The sequence below is a fragment of the Panthera leo genome, chromosome E1 (genome assembly GCF_018350215.1).
Source record: "Panthera leo isolate Ple1 chromosome E1, P.leo_Ple1_pat1.1, whole genome shotgun sequence".
Classification (NCBI taxonomy): Eukaryota; Metazoa; Chordata; class Mammalia; order Carnivora; family Felidae; genus Panthera; species Panthera leo.
In genome coordinates, this window is record NC_056692.1 from 34438009 (window position 1) to 34462081 (window position 24073).

The 24073-nt window shown below is 37.7% G+C and overlaps 1 protein-coding gene across 4 annotated transcripts in view; it reads left to right on the plus strand.

Moving 5' to 3' along the window:
• Window positions 1-24073, plus strand: part of SPAG9 (sperm associated antigen 9) — a 132089-nt gene that overhangs the window by 31506 nt on the left and 76510 nt on the right. For 2 of the 4 annotated variants that reach the window (XM_042917270.1, XM_042917271.1), the window contains exons 2-3: window positions 2074-2194; window positions 20239-20309. In XM_042917270.1, coding sequence (XP_042773204.1) covers window positions 2074-2194; window positions 20239-20309 — 192 coding nt within the window. Of the gene's footprint in view, window positions 1-2073; window positions 2195-3912; window positions 4048-16706; window positions 16813-20238; window positions 20310-24073 lie in introns of those variants that run through there. The other 2 variants (XM_042917273.1, XM_042917272.1) reach the window with 2 other exon arrangements.

Sequence of the window (24073 nt, forward strand, 5' to 3'; positions counted from 1 at the left end):
AGGAGGGCAATGTGTGCAGACAAAAAACAGTGTCCACTATAGTGACTGAAAAGTTTCAGGACAGATAAAGCAAGTAATGAACAAGAAATTTCATATTAAAACTAGGGTGTATTTAGTGATATCTAAGTTTTCTTGTGAACTCTATATTTTTCTATAGGGGCTTCAGTTTTTTACTCTGAAAGTTTTTTAAAAATTTGTTTATTCATTCATTTCTTTAACAAATATTTGAGCTGTCATCATTCTTTGTACCGGGAATACAACAGCAAACAAAACAAAAATCCCTACCCTCATGGAGTCTACATTCTAGTGAGACAAAGCAGATAATAAATAATTACCGAAATTTATAGTATGTTAGATGAGAGTAAATGCTGGAGAGAAGAAAAGCAGAGAGGTAAGTAGGGACTGGGTAACTGCAGTTTTAAATACCACATGGAAATCTTAGTAAGAAGGTGACATTTGAACAAAGATGTTAAGGAGGTGAGGAGGAAGCAAGCCAATTGGATATGTGGAGGAAGAGATTCCAGACTGTAGCAAGCAACTGCAAAGGTTCTTCAGGGAAGCTTGAACTAGACTGTGAGGGAGGTGGGGTGGGGAGAAGAAAAGTAGAAGAGGATGATGTAGATTGTGTTGGTCATGGGAAGCTATGGTAAAGATTTTGGTAGAACGTAAGTAATCTGAGGATTTTGAGCAGAGGAGTAAAGTGATCTGACTTACCCCCCTTTTTTTTAAAGTATTTATTCGTTTCGTAAAGTAATCTCTACACCCAACATGGGGCTTGAACTCAAGACCCTGAAATCAAGAGTTGAATGCTCTACCAACTGAGCCAGCCAGGCGCCCCATCTGACTTACTTGTTAAAGGTTCACTCTCACTACTGTGTTGAGAATGTGTTGTAGGGGCAATGGTGGAAGTAAGGACATTGGCTAGGAGGCAGTTACTGTGGCCTTAATCCAGGCAATAGATAATGGTAGCACAGACCACGCTGATGGTGGTGATGATGAAAAGTAGTTGGATCTGAAGGTAGATTTGCTAATGGATTGGATATGAGGTGTTAGAGAAAGAGAAGACTCAAAGCTGACTCAAGTTTTGAGCCTGAACAATTGACCACAGTAATTAAATGAGCTAGCTAGCACCAAGAGGAGCAAGCTTTGACATGTTGAGGTTAAGATGCTTATTAGACATTCAGATGAAGTTGTTCAGTAGGCAGTTGGACATGTAAATCTGGAATTGAGGTCTAGGCTAGAGACTGGACTAGAAATTTGGAGGTTGTCAGCATATAGTTAGTATAGTTAGCCATGGAACTGGATGAGATCATCAGAGAATAAGAGTAAACAATGAAGAGAAAAAGTTATCCAAGGACTGACCTTGTGAATGTTAAGAAATTGGGGAGAACAGAAAGAACCAACAAAGAAGACCAAGAAGGAACCACCAGTAAAGTAGAAGGAAAACAAAGTCCTGGAAGCCAAATTAAAAAAAAAAAAAAAAAAGAAGTTTTAAGGAGTGAGTGATCAGATGTCAAATGATACTGATAGAAGAATTAAGATGAAGAGACTGAGATTTAGTGATAATCTTCTTGACAAGAACAGTTTCAGTAAATTGAATTTTTGGTGAAGTTATTTCTAGTGAGTGCTCTTTTTCTCAGGAATTTAAACTCCATAGTTCAGGTAATCTAGAATCATTAAACAATTGAACAAATATTTATTGACACATCATCATTCTATAGTTCTCCATTTGTTGCACATGTTCTGTACAGCAATATGTAAAAAATTGTCTTTAACTCATGAATATGCAAATATGCTAGTTAAAGTATTCATAAATTTGGAGTAGGATGTGTGTATTTTCTTTGGAATGCCAATGATATGAAGTAGAAGCACTTCATAAACTACTGTGTCATCTTTTTCCTTCTATATTTGGATGTTTTTATAGAGAAACTAAAAATCAACCTAAGTTCCTGATTCTGAGATCTTTCTGGGTAGTTAATGCCTAATTGTGATTCTTGATACCAAGAAACACAGGAATTGATAATGTTAAAAAATTTTCATTTCTCTAATGAAAATAATTTCTTTTTCTATTAGAAATTCATTGAATTTGAAGACTCTCAAGAACAGGAAAAAAAGGATTTACAGACCCGAGTGGAATCTTTAGAATCTCAAACAAGACAACTTGAACTCAAAGCAAAAAACTATGCTGACCAGAGTAAGTAAAAATACTTCTCCTCTGTAATTGCACATTAAAGAGTGGGCTCTAATAGTGCAATGACTCATCTTGACATTTGACTGGTGTTCCAAGTATATGCTTGGAATTGTCATCCCAGGCTGAAGAGTGAGACCTGGAAGCTAGGCTTAGTCCTTTTTTGTTCACATTTTCACATGGTACTGATGTCTACAGAAATGACTAAATCAAAGATACATTTAAGACTCTCTTCTTCAATTTAGCTCTGAGCCTTTGTTGGTGGTTAACATTATACTATATCCATTATTCAGGATTCTGATGTGTGTGCATGTGGATCATTTCTTCTGATTTTGATCAGTTACACAAAGTGCCATTGCTTTCTGTATTGCTTTGAAATTTAAAAATGTGACAAAAACTCTAGCTCTGAAGTGTGTGTAATAGAATTACTGACTTCTGGGGGCATCTGGCTGACTTGGTAGGGCATGTGACTCTTAATCTCGGGGTCGTGAGTTCAGGCTCCACTTCGGGCACAGAGTTTACTTAAAAAAAAAAATACTGACTTCTTCATTTCGTTTTTTTCTAGTGGAAAACCGAGGGAGTTTAAAGGAACAGAATATCATTTTTCAGAATTATTTCATTTTTAAGTACAATTTTATCTTATTTTTGATTTAAAAATAACTATTGTTTCAAACTCCGAGGATGATTTCTCTTTTTGGCTAATGAAAGTGGACCTAATTAAGTCAAAATTAGAAAAAGAAATGGGGAGAAACTTCATGGCCTATTTTCGTGTTTGATTTGGGCAGGCAGAGGAGCTCTCCAGTTTTCCCTCCCAGCACTGTAAACTCTCAGAATCCTTGGGAGTGAGAGGTGGCCCATAGTTCTTCCTGCATCAACCATTAAGGCTACATAGTGACATCTGCTGTCAAGGACAGGAATTCGTGGTGGCTAAACCTCACTGACTACCAGGCTTGGAGTGTGATAACTGACTGCTTCTTCTAGCATTCTGGAATGGCCTAATAGAGCTAAATCTTGAATCACTTGGAATCTGGAGTTCAATCATTGTAGAATTCAAGGAGAACTGACATGGCTATTAAGCAGATGTCATAGAAGGGAGCCAGTGGATGTTTGGTTACAGAAGCCAAATACAGTGAGACAAAATGAGCCATATGTCTTCTCTTTGTACTTTTAGGCTTGTAGATACCTAGAGGGCCCTATCTTTTCCTTTTTTCACATTGAATGTATCGAATGACTTCTGTGATTCCACTATAGAAATTTAAGGGGGGTAGGCGCCTGACTGGCTCAGAGTGTGATCAAGACTGGCTCTTGTAAGCCAGTTGTGAGTTCAAGCCCCAGGTTGCATGTAGAGCCTTCTTAGAATAGAAAAGAATGGATTGGAATGAATTGGAATGGATTGGAATGGATTGGAATGCAATAGAATGGAATGGAATGGAATGGAATGGAATGGAATGGAATGGAATGGAATGGAATGGAATAAATTATTTCAGGAATTTAAGGTCTTAGAGAGCTGGATGATGGACTCCACAGTGCATACACTAATAAATATATTACTGGAGTCACATTGCTGAGTACCACTCCTCTAGAGAAACAGTCTTGTGGCAGTCGCAAGCTTTTGGTACATTTCAAGAGTTGAGCATTCTCTATTTAAAGAAGAAAAATTAGCTGTTGAGATAATATTTTAATCCTAACTTGATTGTGTTTTATATCAGAGATTGTATTGTATTTTAGAACCAGACACTAAAGGCACAGTTGACAACCTCATTGTTCTACTTACTGTATTTTCCTCTTGATTCCTGAAGAGTTCCAAATTTTGGATTAAGACCTAGAAAGGAACTTCTTGTCTAGAATCCTTTTATACAGTAAGTAATCTGTTCGAATGATAAGGGAGATATTATAGGAAGAATTCCCCTGAAGCATTTTTCTTACGTTCAAAGGAAATACTGCTACTTTTTTCACAAAAGTACCTAATTGGCATAAATTACTAATTTTTTTCACATACACTTTATCCCTTTAATTACTAAAATTTCAAAAACCTGCTTCCTGTTCCTTTCTAGTAAATATAAACAAAATAAGCAATCTCTTAATTAAGATTTGTTATCCAGTCCAGTGAATCATATACAACTTTTTTGGAATTGTCATGCTGGGTGGTATCTTTCTTCTCATTTCTCTCTGAGAAGTACTGATTACTAGTGTTTTCCATCTTAATTTAAAGTAATTAAAAAAATAAGGTATCATTTAAAAAATAATTGCTAATTCTCTAGGCAATTGATGAAGAAATTCTTCAAGTAGATGTGGTCTTTGAGCTAAATTTAATCTGAAACTTTTTATTTAATTTTGTTAATAATGTAATATCCCACCAAGAAATTCTCTCCCTGGGAGTTTATCCCAGTTTGAAATAAATCTTGGTGTCTAAATAACAGTTAAAAAGAACTTGTAACTGTGGTTAATCAAAATTGACCGTTCAGATGCACAAAGCTTGTAACACTAGATTTCTTGGCTTGTGAGCTGAGGCTTTAATGAGTCGTGTTTTATTAATGCTTGTCTCCTCCCTTTTCCTTTGATATCTTGGAATATTTTTCTTTTGCATCTGGTTGCTTTCTTCTCTCTTCCTTCTGTTTTTTCTTTAAGCTTTAACCGGGCATAATATGAAATCTTAGTGTATTTTAAAATTTTCTTCCAAGACTTTATTTAACCACATTTAAATATCTGAAAAAAATTAGGGGAGGAAAATAATTTGAATGTTTTTTCATTTTATGCTCTTAGTTTTTCTCTCCCTCTGATCTCTAAATGAGTCAAAGCTCCTTATTTTTAAAAAAGGTGGTGGTAGGAGGTAATCTTTTCATTTATATTTTTACCCTTCCCGACTTACTGAGATGTAATTGACAAATAAGATGGTATATATTTCAAGGGTGCAGTGTGACAACTTGATATACATATACGTTACAAAAGGACTCTCACAATCAAGTTAACAAATCCGTCACCTGAGAATTATGTTTTTTTTAATTTTAATTTTTGTGGTGAGAATGCTTAAGATTTAGTCTCTTAAAAATCCAAATATATACTGCAATATTATTAACTGTAGTCACCATGTGATATGTGAGATCCTAAGAATGTATTCATCTTATAACTTAAAGTTTGTAGGCTTTGGCCTAGATCTCTGATAGGAGATAATCTTTAAGTATCACCAGTTCCCTACCCTTTTGGAAAACCAGGATGGGAAATATGTTTTTTAAAAGATGAAAACAGGTGCCTGGCTGGCTCAGTCGGTTAAGCGTCCGACCCTTGATTTTGGCTCAGGTCATGATCTCATGGTTCACAAGATTGAGCCCTCTGTTGGGCCCTGCACTGATGGCATGGAGCCTGCTTGGGATTCTCTCTCTCCATCTCTCTGTGCCCCCACCTCACTCGTGCATCTCTCTCTGTCAAAATAAATAAACTTAAAAAAAAAAAAAGATGAAAAAAATGTAAACCAGTGTACGTAAAAGAGTATATGAATACTTTTTTGTATGATAGGCAACAGAATATCCAGACTACTTAATCTTATCAGTTTTTTAAAAGAATATATCGTGATTGTTACAGTTACTGTAATGCAATATATATTTGTATTGTCTTAAACTTTCAGTTTTGAGTGTATTTTTTGTGTTTCTAACATCTGTAATAAAAACTTAAGGCCACAGAAATTACTGATAATGATATTTATAATAGAGGAGGGATGGGTGCAATTTTTTGTTTAGTGCCATTTTTTGCGTACAATATGATAGCAGTATCTTGTCTAATTTCTATGTTTATATTTGTATGTTAAGAGTCTTTAATTTTAGAGACTCTCTGTCACTTGTGATTAATATGTTTTAGGACACATATCCTCTTTAAAAAGTAGCCACAATGAAAGTCCCAAGTTCTGCTTTGAAGATTACTTCCTGTATTAAAAGGGGAAATTTTGGTTGTAGTCACTTGCTGTTGAGAAGCAAGAAAACATCAAGAAATAGGAACTGAATTAAAGCACATACTTTATGGCTTTTGATAGCATGGAATCTCTCAGGTTGTGGTATGATTTCACAATGTTGAGAAGTTGAGTCTATAAAAATTTTGTTACAGTTTTGTGGTCATGTTTAATTTTGGAGATTTCTAGTTGCTCTCTTTTCAAAATTTGAACTATGTAGGATATGTTTTGGTTTTTCCAACATGAATAAAGCATTTTTTAAAATGCCACTTTATATGATTTCTTATCTGGGAGTAACAATAATGCTTCTTTGTAGTTAATGTCTTGTGAGCCTTAAGGAAGAATCAGAAACATATATGGAGTGGAAAAATGAAATTGTGGGTTGAGAAAGGCCTGTCGGTTCTTGACAACTATGCAAGGAGTCTATAATCAGCCTTGCTATTCAAGATGTGGCATAATGGGTTCTTCATCACAAAATATTTATATTCGTTAGTTCTTTTGTATATTGAGTACTTCTGTCTTGTAAGCCAAATATTACCTTAAATGAGCCAAGTAAATATAGATAGTTTAAAATATCATACTACTGTATGCCTGGCATTTAGCTTGGTACAGAAGAGTATGTTTGTGGTACAGAAGAATGTAATATGGTCATTGCAGTCAAAGAACTCCATATCGTGGGGGGAAGGGCTGTATGTGACCATCTAGTCTTTTCCCACATGTGCTATGTTTTTATATCACTTCAGTTAGAGTGTATGTATAACTTTGTATCTTTTCCTTAACTCTGTCATGTTTCTCTTGTATAATCTTTATTCTTTTTTAAATATGTGCCTACACCCATCATCCGGAAGCTATGCCATCTATTATCAATTCTTGTTTTCTCTGGAGAACTATGTTTTCTCCTTTATTCTAGTGAGCATCATTTAATGGCCACTTTGTTTTTTTACCTTGGCTTCTGGAAACTCAGAACAAACTTAGAAGTGCAACCATAAGGACTAGTTTGTTGGACCTTACCTGGTTGGCATTTTTAAATTGTTTCTTTTTTTTTTTTTTTTTTTAATCTGTATTTTACACACTTATAATGAATTGTTAGGATATGTTCTTATAAGCTATCTCAAATCCTTTGTGGAATGAAAGAATGAATCATGGTAAAAATAAATACAGGTAAACTAAAACAAATTTCTGTTGGCTAGTTGGACACTTTTTCCAGTGTAGTGAATCATATTGGAGTAAATATTTTTTCAAACCAATAGGGTTCTTTATCTTTTGGTAATTTTCTTAGAATATATTTAAGGAAGCAGGGCAAGGAAGAGGAATATTTTAGTGGTTCTTGATTTATAATAGTGTTTGGTCATTTTTAATATGAACAGAATTGGAGAAGTAAGGTTTACTAGCATATTTCATTTTGTTCATCATAACTTATGACTTTGACTCATTATTTGCAACATTAACACACAGAGCTGATATGGAATCATTTATTGTTTGATTCTCTCTTGAGAAAACTGTTTCCCTTAAGCTCCTTGAATTTATAACAGGTGACTTTCCCTTGAACTGTGGAGATGATGGCAGTGATTTTAAGCTACTTAGGAAGTATTCTCTGAATCTGGTCTTCCTTCCTTTGAATACAAACCTATTTTTAAAAATTAAACGGAAAAATGATTTTTGGATAATTGATGACATTTGTGGTGGAGCTGTATTCTGACCTTTATCTCTTTCCACCCCCTCCCCCCAAATAACATCCATTTGTTTTTTAAATTTGGTATCAAGGTCATAGTCTAATAAGTAACTTTCAAATACCTTGAAACATATATTATTATTGGAAGGAAAACACTTTATAAGTATTAGCATATACTAGGTGGAAAGCATGGGGAGGTATTAAAATTATTAATGTACATATTTTCTTATTTTAAAGGAATAAGAGGATTAGGACAGACTTCTAATTCGAGGATTATTCATAAGCCAGGTCTGTCTGTTAATAATGTGAATGGTCAATTGAGAATTTTCACAACACAGAAGAAAGAGAAACCATTTTTAAGTTACCAGGTATAGATTCATACCAGTTAATAGTTAGAAGAGCCTAAATATTTTCTGTCACTGTTTTTCAAATCACTTAGAAAAAATGCCTTCAGGTTAAGAAAAGGCTTTATTAGTGCCTTTCCTGGGCTTTGTGATTGGCAGTAAATGTTAATATTCTGAGAATTTGAATAATATTGTAATAAGTCACTTTTTCCACTTTAATTTTTTCTTGTCATTAGGCAATCTCTTCTGTGTTATTTTTACAATTATTAAAATAGAAAACTGATGATTTGTATTTTTGTTGAAGGCACATTTTTAATAAGGCGGCTTTAGGAGTTTTATATCTCCTGATTTAAAAAAATGGCAAAATAAGGAGTGCCTGGGTGGGCTCAGTCACTTAAGTGTCTGACTCTTGATTTCAGCTCAGGTCATGTTCTCACAGTGCATGAGATGGAGCCCCACGTCCCGAGCGCAGAGCCTGCTTGGGATTTTCTCTCTCTCTCAAAAATAAATAAATAAACTTTACCCAAAAAAAAAAAAAAAAAAAGGAATACATTATACAGAAAGTTTGTTGTTTTTTTTTTTAAGTCACCTTTGGGGCATTTGAATGGCTCAGTTGGTTGAAAGTTCCAGTTCTTGATTTCAACTCAGGTCATGATCCCAGAGTTGTGGGATTGAGCCCCACGTCAGGCTCCACGCAGAACTTGGAGCCTGCTTAAGAGTCTCTCTCTCTCTTTTTCCCCTCTCCCCCTCCCCCCAATAAAAAATAATAAAAAACTAAAAAATATTTTAAATAGCTACTTTTTAAGTTCATTTAGCTTAAATCTACTTCTTTGCAATATTAAGAACCTCTATATGTTTAATAAATTTTATACAAGGGTTTCTTTTTTAAGAGCCTATATCTGAGAGGGAAAGTAGAAAATTAAGCACAGGATAATTGATGCAAACACTAGCATTTTATTACTTCTGCTTCATTAAGTAATATCCTATGTGGTCTTCAGATCTGTTTTGTGTTTCATTGTCTGTATTTGGACTCTCTCATTTCTGTAGTCTAGTGTTGTCTATTGAGAAGCTTAAGGTTATAGTTTATAATTAATATCCAGAGCTAAAGTTTCAGAGAAAATTAATTTTATGACTAACGGTGAAGGGATTTATGGTGATTTAGCTTAGAGAACAGAATAAAAAATGATTTGATTACTTCAAACATGTAAAGTTATAGGTAAAGAAGATACCAAGTTGTTTTTCTGTAATTTTGGAAGGTTAAATTAGAGAAAATATATTTGTTGGTTTTGGTTGATCATGAGGAAGTATTTCTTAACCTTGAAGGTAAGGTGATACATAGGAATGTGTGCTAGGGGAAAGCATGGACTCTTCCTACATAGAGACAGGTAGGAGAGTAGCCACCTTTCGGACGTGGATGGATTAGGTAACATCTTCAAGACAGAGACTAGGTCAGATCTCTACCATGGAGATTCTTTGAAGTTACTCTACTCTGTTTTTAGGATAGGATCATCAATTCATGAGAATTCTTTAGCATTTCATGTTGTCATTGATTAATAACATCTATCTGTCTGAAAGTCTTTTGAATTTTAGAGACACGGTGTAGGACGTAGTTGGCAGAGGAGAGGCTTTTATTACTGTTTTGGTGTGGTTGTCTGAGATTTGTTTTCTCTTAAGTCAGCATTTGATTCTTGCTTACCTGTTGAGACTTCTGATGCTCAATTGTTCAAGGAAAGGCTTCTGAAAGACCATTGCCAATCTTTTGAGGCCAAATAACCATTGGATTATCTGCCTTCCATGAACAGTAAGCACTGATGATTCCTTTTGAGAAGGCAAATAATGAGTTGGATACGGCATTCTAGCAGGTCTGTTTCTCTTTCTTCCCCCCATAGGCCTATCAGCAGTCTGATGGGGCAGAAGACAACAGAGATGGAAGGTGTTCCAAACTTGGCAAAGGCCATCAATCTGAGGAGGTAAGCTCTGATTTTGAGCAGGCAGAGCAGGTGGCTCTTCCTGCCTTAATCATGTCGTCTTGCTCTTTGGAAAGATGGATAGAAAGAAAGAGCATTCAAAACAAGGCTGAATTATCTCTGTTAGCTATTAAAAGGGGAAATTTTTGGATTAGTCTTTTGATTCTTCTATTTTCTTGCCCTCTTCCCCCTTTTCTTTTTAGATGTCCTGATTCATTTGATTTATTTGTTCTTCAGAATAGTACCAGTTTTTTAAAAAATGGCAGATTAGTTTATTTGTTGCTTTAGGGTAGGAAGGATGAGCAGAATCTTGTTTATTTCCTCTTAATCTCAGGTTGTGACTAGTTTGATGAATAAAATGACAAGGCTTTAGGATTTTTCCTGGGATAATTGTCACATTTGGGTACACATGGGAACTATGAAACAAGAAAAGATCTTTTACGACACCTCAGATATAATGCAGCAATAATGGACAGAGGTGAACTTCATGGTACCTGAGGCTTTCGGGGGTGTCCGCCATCCTTGCCCAGCCGGGCCTTTCTCTCCTGCTTTTCCCGGTCCATCCCGCTTCCCTTTTCTTTCCCCTTTACTGATTATTTAGTGGCATTCAGGACTTTGAAGAGGTGGTTCTTCCCAGCATTTTTAAAAGTACTTCTCTGTTAAACACCATTCTATCTCATGTGGCCTAGGCCTTGAGAAAATGGAGTCCATTGACTATGCTGTGCCGAGTATTTGAAGTATTTTCAAAAGAGTGAGAGGTTCTGAATTTGTATTACCTGATCTTGGTGGTTAACTCATATACCTAAAAAAATAATACTAATATTTTGAATTACAGGAGAGGTAAAGAAAACATGAAATACAGTCGTAGATAGTTTCTACCAAGGTACTTTGCTGGAGGTTTTAGGTTGGAGAAAATCATCACCTTTAGAAAAACGTCCAGAAAATCATCCAAAATAACAAATTCATAAACTGTTTAAAATCACCATGGGGTAACATACCTTCGATGATTTAGAACGTTTAAGAGAATTTAGATTTAATGAGTGTTTATAAGCTGATTTATGGGTTAAAGTAACTGTAGTTGCTATAGTAACCAAGCCACAAAATACATATGTAATGACTCCAATGTTATGTTATTTCTTGTTCATGTGAAGTTTTAAACAGATGTTTCCAGTAGAGATGCAGGCTCTTTCCAACTTCTGGCTCCCAAGTTCATCATACTCGCTTGCAGTAAGGTAGAGGAGAGGGGAAAGGGAATGGACAGTTGTGTATGGAAGGTTTCTTTTGGACCAGGCCTCAGGAGTGGCGCACAACAGCATTTGCATCTACTTCAGTGGCTGTAACTCAGTCAGGAGCTAACTGTAGAGGCGGGGGCATGCCATCGAGCAGGGTGTCTAAGAGAAAGAGGAAATTGATTAGTATCTGGCCAGTCTTTGCCTCAGTTTAAGAGCTTTAGTAGGTGGCGCATGACTTTGCTCAAGTGTTGAGGCAAGAGAGTGAATGTACCTACAGCTTAGCGATAATCTGCCTGTTCTTTCTACTTGTGATTTATCTGAGGAAGGAGAGATGGCAAATTTTAATGAAAATATAGTATTTATAATTTGTGCTCTTATATAATCTGATTTTTAAAAAATTAATTTATTGTTTCTGAGAGAGAGAGAGAGAGAGAGAGAGAAGACACAAGACACAAGCAGGGGCGGGACAGAGAGAGGGAAACACAGAATCTGAAGCAGGCTCCAAGTTCTGGGCTGTCAGCACAGAGCCTGGCGTGGGGCTCTGCGAGATCACGACCTGAGCCGAAGTCAGACACTTAACCAACTGAGCCCCTGAAATCTGAGTTTTAAATAACTTCAGTGTTATTCTGGCTTAATTTTTATTATCACTTTAAAATTCTTCGCTGCATTTTCATTTACTCAACAAACATTTACTAAGTGTTGAGATTTTCTTTTGTTCTCTTATCATTTGACTTCCTGTCTTTTCCTTTAAAAAATAGGTTACTACTCAATTATGTCATTTTCTGCTGCTTGTGTTAGGAATAGGTTTTGAATGACATCTTGTCACTTTAAAAAAATATATAATTCGCAAGGTGCCTGGCTGGCTCAACTGGTGGAGCTTGCAACTGTTAATCTCAGGGTCTTGAGTTCAAGCCCCATGCTGGGTGTGGAGCCTGCTTAAAATAAAAAAAAATATATATATATATATATAATTCACATACTGTTCAATCCACCTTTTTAAGAGTGTACAAATCAGGGGTTTTTAGTATATTCACAAGGTTGTACAGCCACCACAAGCACCTTAATTCTACATCACTTTCGCCATTCCACATAGAAACCCATACCTATGGTACCTGCTCCTCGTGCCCTTCCTCCCCCAGCCCCTGGCAGCCACTAATCTGTTTTCTGTTTCTATGGATTTGCCTATTCTGGACATCTCATGTAGGCGGAATCATACAGAATGTGGTCTTTTGTAACTGGCTTCTTTCCCCTGGCAGAAGGCTCATCCGTGTTGGAGCGTGTATCAGTAGTACTTCATTCTGTCTCAGGGCTGAATGATATTCCATTATGGGGACCTACCTTTGTGGACCCCTCCCCTTTCCCCCTGCCTTTTAATTGCCTGTGTATCCGCTAGTCTCAGAACCAGAAAAAAAACCAAACTCTAACTTGGCCATCTGAAAGCCTATGTAGTTTTGCAGAGTTGAGGATAATGAACAACCCCTTTGGGAAGATATCCCTTGGGATTCCGATATCCTGGCTTGTTTAGTTCTGAGTTCATGCATGAGAAAGTGGATAACTTAACGTATGAACCATCTTTGTAATGGTGTGGCTACTACTTAATAGGTAATGTATTTTGGTGTTTTGTTTTGATATATATAATTAGCTGTCAATGATACATTCTGGATATAATGATATAAAGTAACAAATTTAAGTTTTCTGCTTAATCATAATGGGATACAGAAACAAATCACTTAAGAACCTCAAGTAAATAGACTGAGATGAATAGACTATAATTTATTCTTACACTGGAGTAGAGAGGAGGGTGAAAGTGGATGATACTTAGGCTAGAGACGCTGATTATCATTTCTACAAGTTTAAATCTATCTTATGCAGACATTCTAACCATGAGATAATTTGCCTGTTTTTATTTTAAAACTCAAGGTGGAGGGGCGCCTGGGTGGCTCAGTTGGTTAAGCATCTGACTCTTGGTTTCGGCTCAAGTCATGATCTCGCGGTTCGTGGGTTCAAGCCTCATGTCGAGCTCCTTGCTGATAGTGCAGAGCCTGCTTGGGATTTCTGTGTCGTCCTCCTCCTCCTCCTCCTCCTCCTCCTCCTCCTCCTCCTCCTCCTCCTCTCCCTCCTCCTCCTCCTCCTCCTTCTTCTTCTTTCTTTTTTAAATTAATTAATTTATTTTTAAGAGAGAGAGAGAGAGTGTGAGTGGGGCAGGGGCTGAGAGAGAGGGGGACAGAAGATCTGAAGCAGGCTCTGTGTTGATAGCAGAGAGCCCAATGTGGGGCTTGAACCCATGAACGTGAGATTATGACCTGAGCTGAAGGCAGACACTTAACCGACTGAGACACCCAGGCGCCCCTCTCTGTCCCTCTCCTGCCTGCTCTTGCTCTCTCTCTCTCTCTCTGTCTCAAGATAAATATAAAATTAAGAAATAATAAAATAAATTTAAAAAATAGGGAAATGAGAGATCAAGCCCTGAAAAGATACCGAGGAACCCCAAATGCGTATTACAGAGTAAAAGAAGCCAATGTGAAAAGGCTACATACCGTGTGATTCCAGCTCTGTAGAGATTCTGGAAAAGGTAAAACTATGGAGACAGTAAAAAAGATCAGTTGCTGCTAAGGTTAAAGGAGAGGGATGAATAGGTGGAGCACAGGAATTTTAAGGCAGTTAAACTATTTTTATGAAACTATAGTGGTGGTTACATGTCATATATATTTGTCCAAATCTGTAGAATATTCCACACAAAGAGTAAATCCTAATGTACATTATATATGGACTTTGGGTGATAATGATGTGTCAGTGTAGGTTCATTGACTGTAACGAACATACCACTCTTGTGCAGGATGTGAATAGTGGAGGAGGTTGTGGCAGGCGGGGGAGGTGGGTATATGGGCGCTATGTACTTCCCACTCAATTTTGCTGTGAACTTAAAACTGCTATAAAAAATAAAGTTGAGGGGCACCTGGGTGGCTTACTTGGTTAAGTGTCTGAGTCTTGATTTTAGCTTAGGTCATGGTCTTGAGGTTTGTGGGTTCAAGCCCTATGTTGGGCTCTGTGCTGACAGTGCAGAGCCTGCTTGGGATTCTCTCCCTCTCTCTCCGCCCCTCTCCTCTCTAAAATAAATAAGTAAACATTAAAAAAACAATAATAAAGTTGAAAAAAAAAAGAAAGTTGATTAATAAAAATAACAAACAGGGTAAGGGGCAAGTCATGTGTCACCAAATGTAGTTTGCATGTGCTAAATGCCTTTTTTTTCTTTAACTTTTTGACATTTATTTTTTAGAGAGAGAGAGAGAGAGAGAGCGAGCGAGCAGGGAAGAGGCAGAGAGAGGGAGACACAGGATCCGAAGCAGGCTCCAGGCTCTGAGCTGTCAGATCTGAGCTGTCAGCACAGTCCAACGTGGGGCTTGAACTCACGAACTGTGAGATCACGACCTGAGCCGAAGTTGGACACCCAACCGACTGAGCCACCCAGATGCCCCTAAATGCCTTTTTTTGTATGATGTATGCTAAGAAAAATAGAAATGGACAATTTCTATGAGATTAGTAAGTATATTTTGAAAGAGGTGGTTAGAAAATGGGTTGATAATCACATGTTATTTTTGAGGCAAAAGTAAGAATGTGATGTCAAATGGAAATCAATTAAGCAGAAACCCGAATGGGCTAGAAAACTATGGGCGGAGGCTTAAGGAAGTATAGATAGGGATAATCCAAAATGTTTAAGGGAGAGCAAAATGATTAATAGGACTTCTAAGGAATATTTATAGATGAAGCTAAGCCAGTTTCAACAATAGTCATGTTCATTAAGGTAAATGTAGGAAATCTCTGCCAATCATGGTATACTGGGGTTTTATATCTCCTTTCACACGGTCTTGTTAAGTAGTAATACACTGCAACAAAGCCAAACCAACATTGATAACCAAATTGCCATCAAACCAGCGAGGACCTGTTTCTGTAAGCTTTAAGCCCAGCTCTGTCCACATCACTTGTACAAACTTCAAGCTTCTTTCCAAGGTGACGTTGATGCTTCGTTTCCTATATTGCTCTGCTAGGGCTGCCGCAACAAAATACCCTAGAAATTTATTTTCTCACTGTTCTGGAGGCCGGAAGTCCAAGATCAAAGTGTTGGCAGGTTTGCTCTCTTCTGAGGTCTCTCTCCTTGGCTTGCAGATAGCTGCCTTCTCTCTGTGTCTTCATATGGTCTTTTCTCTTTGCATGTATGGAGAAAAAGAGCTTTTATAAGGATACCAATCCTATTGGATGAGGATTCCACCTTTATTTTTTATTTTAAGATATAGCAATGTACATTCAACACCCTTCCGTTCAGTTCTAGGCGCCACCCCATGTCAGCACATGTATATACAGCGCATTCCTTTTAACAGTACCTTTGCTGAATTTGAAAAACACATGTGTGCCAGGTGCTATTCCTGATACCAGCTCTAATGTACTGTCATTATTTGTCGAGTATAAGTAAGGACACTAAGGCCCAGAGAGATTGATATACTCAAGGTAACATAGCTAGGAAGTAGCAAAGCCACCACGTCATGTCCATTGTATGATTATTATAAATCACATCACCAACCAGCTAATGACAAATTTGGTTCCAATTTGGGAGTTGTTATAAAATGTATTGCATGGAACATCCATTTTCACATCTTTGGGCTTTGCTGTGCTTCTGTAGGGGTAAGTAAGAGTAGTAGTGCTGAGTCAAAGAATATATACATCCCTTATTTTATTAGATATCACCAATATGACCTTCAAGTGGGTGATTCCAATATATTTTCCCATGATGCCCATCTTTTTTCTTTCTTTCTTTTTATAATTCTCCATTCTGGTAACATTTTGCTCATCTCCCTATACTTTTTTTTTTTTTTTTTTTTAGTTTATTTATTTATTTTGAGAAAGGGAGAGAGAGTGAGAGTGGGGGAGAAGCAGAGAGAGGGAGAGAGAGAGAGAGAGAATCTGCACTGTCAACGCAGAGCCTGTTGCGGGGCTTAAACTCAGGAACTGTGAAATCATGACCTGAGCGAAACCAAGAGTTTGACGCTTAACTAACTGAGCCACCCAGGCATTCCTTATATCCCTGTACATTTTATTTATTAAAAAAATTTTTTTTTAATGTTTGTTTATTTTTGAGAGAGAGACAGAGACAGAGACAGAGCATGAGTGGGGGACGGGCAGAGAGAGAGGGAGACACGGAATCCAAAGCAGGCTCCAAGCTCCAAGCTCTCAGCACGGAGCCCAGTGTGGGGCTTGAACTCACAAATGGTGAGGTCATGACCTGAGCTGCAATTGGATGCTTAACTGACTGAGCAACCCAGGCACCTCTCCTTATACATTTTAATGGAAAATTGGCACAATTTGTTTGTAATGGTTCTGAATAGTCTGTTTAAATCCTCTGCTAGATGTTGAACTCACAGAAGTTGTTGGATAACATAAAGAATAATGAGTATTGAAGTCAAAGAAAATACCTATGTGAGTAGGTGTACATTGTATTTGGACTAGGGTAGGGTGGGATTGTACACACAGTAAATTAATCAGGTCACTAACTCCTCCCCAAAGGTAACCACTACCCTGACTTCTGACACTTCAGATTAATTTCAGATTAGCTGTGTTTCTTTGAACTTTGTATTCTTTGGCTTCTCCTTCTTTCCCTCAGTCTCCTGTGTGTGATATTCGTCCATGATGTGTGCAAATAAGTTCTTCATTCTCAGGGTTGAATAGTATTCCAGTACAGGAATGTTTATCCATTCTGCTGTTGATGGACATTCGGGTTGTTTCCAGGTTTGGATTATTACAAATAATGCTGCTTCGAGCATTGTTTTAAATGCCTTTAGGTTGGGGGTGCCTGGGTGGCTCAGTCAGTTGAGCGTCCAACCTAGGGTCAGGTCGTGATTTCATGGTTTTTGGGTTCGAGCCCTGCATCAGGCTGTCTGCTGTCAGCACAGAACCCACTTTGGATCCTCTGTCTCCCTCTCTTTCTGCCCCTCACCTGCATTCTCTCTCTCTCTCAAAAATAAACATTAAAAAATTTTTTTTAAAAATGCCTTATGCATTTCCTGGCAATGAACTTGTTTTGTCACGGGGTTGGCAAATAGACAACTCTATCAAATCTTGCCAAACAGTGTTCAGATTGGGTCTACCGGTTTTTATTCCCACAGCAGTATATGAGAGTCCCATCTTGCTCCTTATTCTTACCAGAAGTCGGTGTATCGTGTTTCTCATTTTAGCTGTTCTGATGGGCATGCAACAACTGTGTTACATGTTGGTTTTAATGTGCACTTCCCTGATGATTAATAAAGTTAGAGCCGTATTTTTCTTGGCGGTTTGATACCTTTCAGCCATAGTGTCTGTGGCTAGGTTCTTTCCATAAGAATGGAGGGTGTTTTTGTTTGAAGCCAAAGGAGCAGTGTCTATACAATTTTCCCCCAAGTGAAATTTTAAAGTAGTCTCCGATATATGAACAGATTAAAAGGAGTATTTCTTGAGAGGCAACATAGCATGGTAATTAAAAACAGATTCTGGACCCAGACTCCTCCATTAGGAATCTTATAGTTTTGCCATTTACTAACTGTGTGTGACTTCGGACAAGTTGTTTAACCTCTGTTTGCTTCAGTTTTCTCATCTCCAAAATGAACGTAGTATTAATATTTCATCAGAAGGTTCATGTCAGGCTCAAATAAATTTGTGTATAGAAAGCACATAGGACAGTGCATGGTCCGTAATAAGCACTATAAAATGTTAGCTTCTATTAGTAGTGGTGGTGATGCTGATGTCAATCTGTTTTATGAATTCATGTCGAGTGAGCTGATGAAAATAATGAGGCTGTACTGTTGGGCACAAATTTAAACTAGAAGTTTATGGATGATAGTTGAAATTTTACTTCAGACTCAACCTCCAATTTTAGTTTTGTTGCACGATACCAAGAAGATCTTGATAAACACAGATGAACACTTAAAAATAGATAAGGTTTGGGTCGCCTGGGTGGCTCAGTCGGTCAGTTGTCTGACTCTCGATTTCAGCTCAGGTCATGATCTTACAGTTCGTGGGTTCGAGTGCCGCATCGGGCTCTGCACTGACAGTGAGGACCCTGCTTGGGATTTTCTCTCTCCCTCTCTCTTTGCCCCTCCCCCACATGGGCTGTCTCACTTTCTCTCTCACAATAAATAAAAACTTAAAAAAAAAAAAAGATTAAGGTTCACCCAGTAGTCTCAGGTTTAAGGTTTTAGATCAATTTAATTGACCAAAAATAGTAGAAAACATTGACATTTTTTACATTTTTTTACATTTTTTACATTTTTACATTTACATTTACATTTTACATTTTTGAAATTGTAACTAAATATCTATAATTTGCTTGGATTTCCTGTGTGTAAATGAAAATCACAGAAGCAGCACTAAAAATTATTATGGTTTCGGTATCTACTGTGTTATCACAATACCTCTGCATTACAAGTTTGCTTCTCATTGCTTTCAGCCACAGGCCTACAGTTTCTCTAATTAAAGACATTTTCAAGATATTCAAACAAAGGTGGCAAGTAAAAACGCACAGACCAGAGATGAGGGTCCTGGCAGCACAAGTTAGTCACTGTTCGGGGTGCGCCGTGTGAACATTCGGTGTAGGAAAACATTTCGTGCGTGCACTGTTCTGCTTCGTAGTGGTTACTCAGACAGCCATCTGCCTCGGTCACAGGCCGCGGCTTCCGAGCGGCCTTGCATGTCTGCAGCTTGCTGACCCTCCCTCACACCAGAACATTTCCAGTTAATCTGTCTTTTAAACAGACTTCAATGAGTATCTTGACAAGCTCCTGTGGCACCAGCTTTATTTTTCCCCATCAGATTGTCCCTCACTGCCCCTTAGCTAGTACGGGCTGCTCTGGGCTGGCCAGTCTCCCCTCTGCCTCGCCACCATCGTGGTTTTGTGTCCCCTTCTCTGTGGTAACGGTGCCCGTACATTCTCATCACCATCTGTCCTGAATACTGGAATTTAATTTCTTTGTGGTCCTGCTTGAACTCCACGTTCTCTCGGAATCAATCCTGGCTGATACCATTATTTCCTATGAAATCCTGTCCTTATATTCTATATCTCAGGATCTAAAACTTTAAAAAAAAAAAAAAAAAAAAAAAAGTATTGTAAAGATGTACTCTGTGAGCACTGCCCCAAATCAGTGCCACGCACAAACTCCAGCAGGGGGAGCTAAATAAAAGAAGATGAGTCCCTGAAATTACGACCTGAAGCAGAAAAAGTACTTGTAAACAATGATGATTTCGCATACTGCTCAGTAGTGGAAAAGAGCTTGAATAATGTTAGAAATCAATGATTTGGGACCACAGAAGTTAAAACTTCTATGAGGGGATTTGTAAAGTACTTTTGAAAGAGGATTCTGTATCATGTTGAAAACTTATGTAAGTGGGATGACTTTATAAACATCTGTATATTAGGAGAAGCAATTTGATGTTTAAATTAAAAAAAATTTTTTTTAACATTTATTTATTGTTGAGAGAGAGAGAGAGACAGAGTGAGAGCGGGGGGGGGGGGGTGGGAAGAGAGAGAGGGTGACACGGAATCCGAAGCAGGCTCCAGGGTCTGAGCACAGAGCCTGACTTGGGGCTTGAACCCACGAACCCATGAGATCATAACCTGAGCCGAAGTTAGATGCTTAACAGACTGAGCCCCCCAGGCGCCCCATAGGGGCTTTTTTTTTTTTTTTTAAAGCCAGTTTATCCCCCGTACCTGAAAGTTTTATTTATCAAGGATGGTGAAATGAGCTTGATTTTGAGAAGCAATGAGTCCTAAAGTTGCTAAGACTTAGGGATAATCTATTCCAGGTTTTAGAGATGGGATTTTCAAGTAAATTTCTTATATTTTGTTCTGATTAAATATATGTATCTTAATTTCAGTTAGCAGACTTGAAGAAAGAGAAGCAGAACTGAAGAAGGAATATAATGCATTACATCAGAGACACACTGAGGTGGGTTTCTGGGTTCTTATCATGCTAATAATTAAATAAAGCCATTAACCTTAGAAGTTATGTCTTGATTTTTCTTTGAAAGTGAGCTGGTATAATTTTGGGCGGATTATGTCCAGAAAACATTAAATTTCCTGTAGTATTTACCTCATTACCAAATGTTGACTTTTATTGTTTTTTGTTTTTTTTTTTTAATCTGGAATTAACTTTTCATGTGAATTAGTGTGCCACAGAATAATGCAATTGTTGACAGTTCCAATAGTTGTTTCTTTGACTGGCTAATATGTGCATAATAAAAAGTCTACATGATGCTAATATGACAGAATTAATTTGTTACCGGTTGGGATATGATGGATTGGTAAATTATTGGTAAGAGTTTCTGTATTTATAATCCAGTATAAAGGACTTATTTGCACTAAGCTCATAACAAATAACATGAACACAAATGGTGTATTAAATCAGAATGACTCTAAAACAGGTTTTCTGCATGAAATTTCATTATTTTAAATTAATAACTTTAGCATATAATCTCTCCAACGCAAATAAGAAAATGTACCCGAGCATTTTTTTTAACCTTTTTATGATTCTCTGTCAGCCTTTCATATGTTGTTGTTGTTACAGTCTCCTTAACATGGAAATGATTTTTGTGTTTCATGGTCAGTCTGGGGTTCACAAGACTCAATAAAATAGACTTTTCATAGACTCAAGCATTGTTGGTTATATGAAAAAAGTAACTCCTCTTTTTTTCCCCTTTCTCATCCAAATCTCTCCCAAGATATGCAGATGGTTCCAATTTTCAGCTTCCATTTTTCTTTCACTAGTTTGTGATCTCTTAGCCTGCCCGTGGTGGGAACCTATATTGTTGCTTTTAAGGAAGATAAAACCCCACTGCGTCCAGTTTCATTTGCTTTGGAATAATGTGCTTAATACTTTCTTGAGGAGGGGATGGAATTTCTGACATATGAGGTTTGATTATTACGATTTTAGTTTTTCTAGCCACACATGAAGAATTGACACTCAGTGATGGAGGGAAAAGATTGGCCACAGAGGGCTGGACCCAGAGGGCTGGAACCGTGGAGCCCTGAGAAGACAGGAATAGCTTAAGCAGCAGCCTTTTCAGTGTGTGAAAAATACCCACATTTAATAAGATGACATTTGGTGGATACTAAGACTACTCAAAACCAGTTGATGGGTAATCTTGTTGTTGGTTCTTTTTACACCAGACCAGTGCCTGAACAACCCCCAGTGCTCATCAGTGCTGTAATTAGAAATATGTCTGGGGTGCCTGGCTGGCTCAGGCAGTGAAGCAGCTGACTCTTGATTTCATCTCGGGTAATGATCTTGGGGTTCGTGGAACTGGACCCATGTCGGGTTCTGTGCTGACAGCATGGAGCCTGCTTAGGATTCTCTCTCTGCCCCTCTCCAGCACACATGTGCGCTGTCTCCCTCTCTCTCTCTCATAAAATAAATAAACTTTAAAAAATAGAAATATGTTTGGGGGAATATGTTTATTGCCACAGATAATCGATAGTGATGAATAATGAAGAATCATTTTGTTTTCTCGTCGACGTTCTAACCTGTGTAATAATTGAGGATTGTTAAATTGAAGTATGTATAAAATGAATATATGATTTAAAAAAATTACTGTGAAGTGAAATTTCATATTTTTCTCATTTATTTAATAAAAGTGAAGATATGTTCCTACAGAAAAAAGTCTGACATCTTAACTTCTAATGAAAAGATGTAATAAGTTTCCTATTTCTCTATTCCTTCAGAGAATGACACTCTAGGAAGAAAAAGAGATCTCAGGAAGATCTTAAATACCAAGTTAGAGTTGGGCCAGTCCAGTGTCTAAGACAGGTTTCACATGTAGTACACAGCTTTCCCCACGGGGTCCCCTCCCTCAATCATAAGCAACTTCTTTTCCTCTGCCCTGATGGGCTCCTCTTATTTTGCTCTGCCCTCAGGAAGACTTATGTAACACAGATGTAGCTGCTTTGAAATATGGGTCTGTCTGCCTTAGACCACATTTTCCTGTGTTTGCACATCTGTACTAGAAATGCCATTATTAATTTAGCAATTAAAAATAGCTATCTATGCTAATGAACTAGATATCCTGAAGGTAAATTCTGGAGACCTTTGGGGAAAGGAAGTTTGAAGGATTTAACCTTATTTTTTTATTATCACTTGCAACTAAGGTAACCTTTTTATGCTCACATAAAAGAATTGTTTAAATTTAAGGCACTTTTGGGGTGCCTGGGTGGCTCAGTTGATTAAAAGTCTGACTCTTGATTTTGGCTTAGGTGATGATCTCAGGGTTTGTGAGATTGAGCCCCACGTCAGGCTCTGTGCTGACAGCGCAATCCTGCTTGGGATTCTCTCTCTCTCTTTCTCTGCCCCTCCTCTTCTCTCTCTCTCTTTCTCTCTCAAATAAACTTTAAAAAAAATAAATAGCACTTTTATCAAATACCTTGTTTTCTGCCTAAGAGAAATCTCCTATGGTTCTTTTTATAACGTGAATAACTGCTCTGTCTAAACAAATCAAAAATTTTGTACCAATTACTGAATATACTTAAAAGAAGATATTGCCTTCAAGAGGGCAGTGGAGGAAATAAAAACATTAAGTAATTGTGAGGCACTTGGGACACATGTGTACATACTCTTATATTAGTTACCCAAAACTTGAACTCTGGTGTTACATCAGGGAGTGTTTAAATGCATTCTTATTTCATCCTGTGGCCAAACTCCCATCATCCACCCCACTTTACAGATTGAAGTTTAGAAAGGGAATATGAAGTGATTTGTTCCAAATTCCATGCTAGTATGTGACTGGATTTGAACCTACGTCTTCATATTCTGTTGCCTGAATCAATCTTTTTTTCTTTCTTTCTTTCTTTCTATTTTTTTTTAGGTTTATTTATTTATTTTGAGAGAGACAGAGTTGGGGGGGGGGCAGAGAGAAAGGGAGAGAGAGAGAGAGAGAGAGAGAGAAAATCCATGCTGTCAGCATGGAGCCCACTGTGGGTCTCAAACCCAAGAAATGGCGAGATCATGACCTGAGCCGAAACCATAGTCACCCAGGCGCCCCTGTTGACTGAATTTTCTTTTATTTTTTTATTAAAAAAATTTTTTTTAACGTTTACCTATTTTTGAGAGAGAGAGACAGAGCGTGAGCAGGGGAGGGGCTGCGAGCGAAGGGGACACAGAATCCAAAGCTGACTTTAGGCTCCAAGCTGTCAGGACAGAGCCCGATGTGGGGCTCGAACTCACAAACCATGAGATCATGACCTGAGCCAAAGTCAGAAGTTTAACCGACTTAGACATCCAGGTGCCGCTGCCTGAATTTTCAATAACACTTTTAGGTACGGAACATATAAATGTTAAAAACACTAGAAATTTTTCTGTGCCTCTTTGCCTTCCTTATGGCATTGCAACAACTTTAAGAATAGTGGCTTTGCAGGTATAGATCTATGATTCTTGGGCTGCATATGGAGAGATTCACGACAACACGATTAGAGGAATACATGCCACTTGTCTCCAAAACCTCGCTTACTGCCTTACTTTTCAGTTTTAGCCAAGATCAAGATGACAGTCAACCTCGGTAGTGATGTCTCTATGTGGTGGGGATTTAGGGTTTTCCAGACAGTGTGCTTGGGATCCTTCTTCATGACTCCCTATTGTTTGTTGCTGAATCGACTTCTGAATATGTGTGAATTACTGTGCTTACCTGAGAAAATGGAGAATTACAGCTAATGAGATCAGGAGGG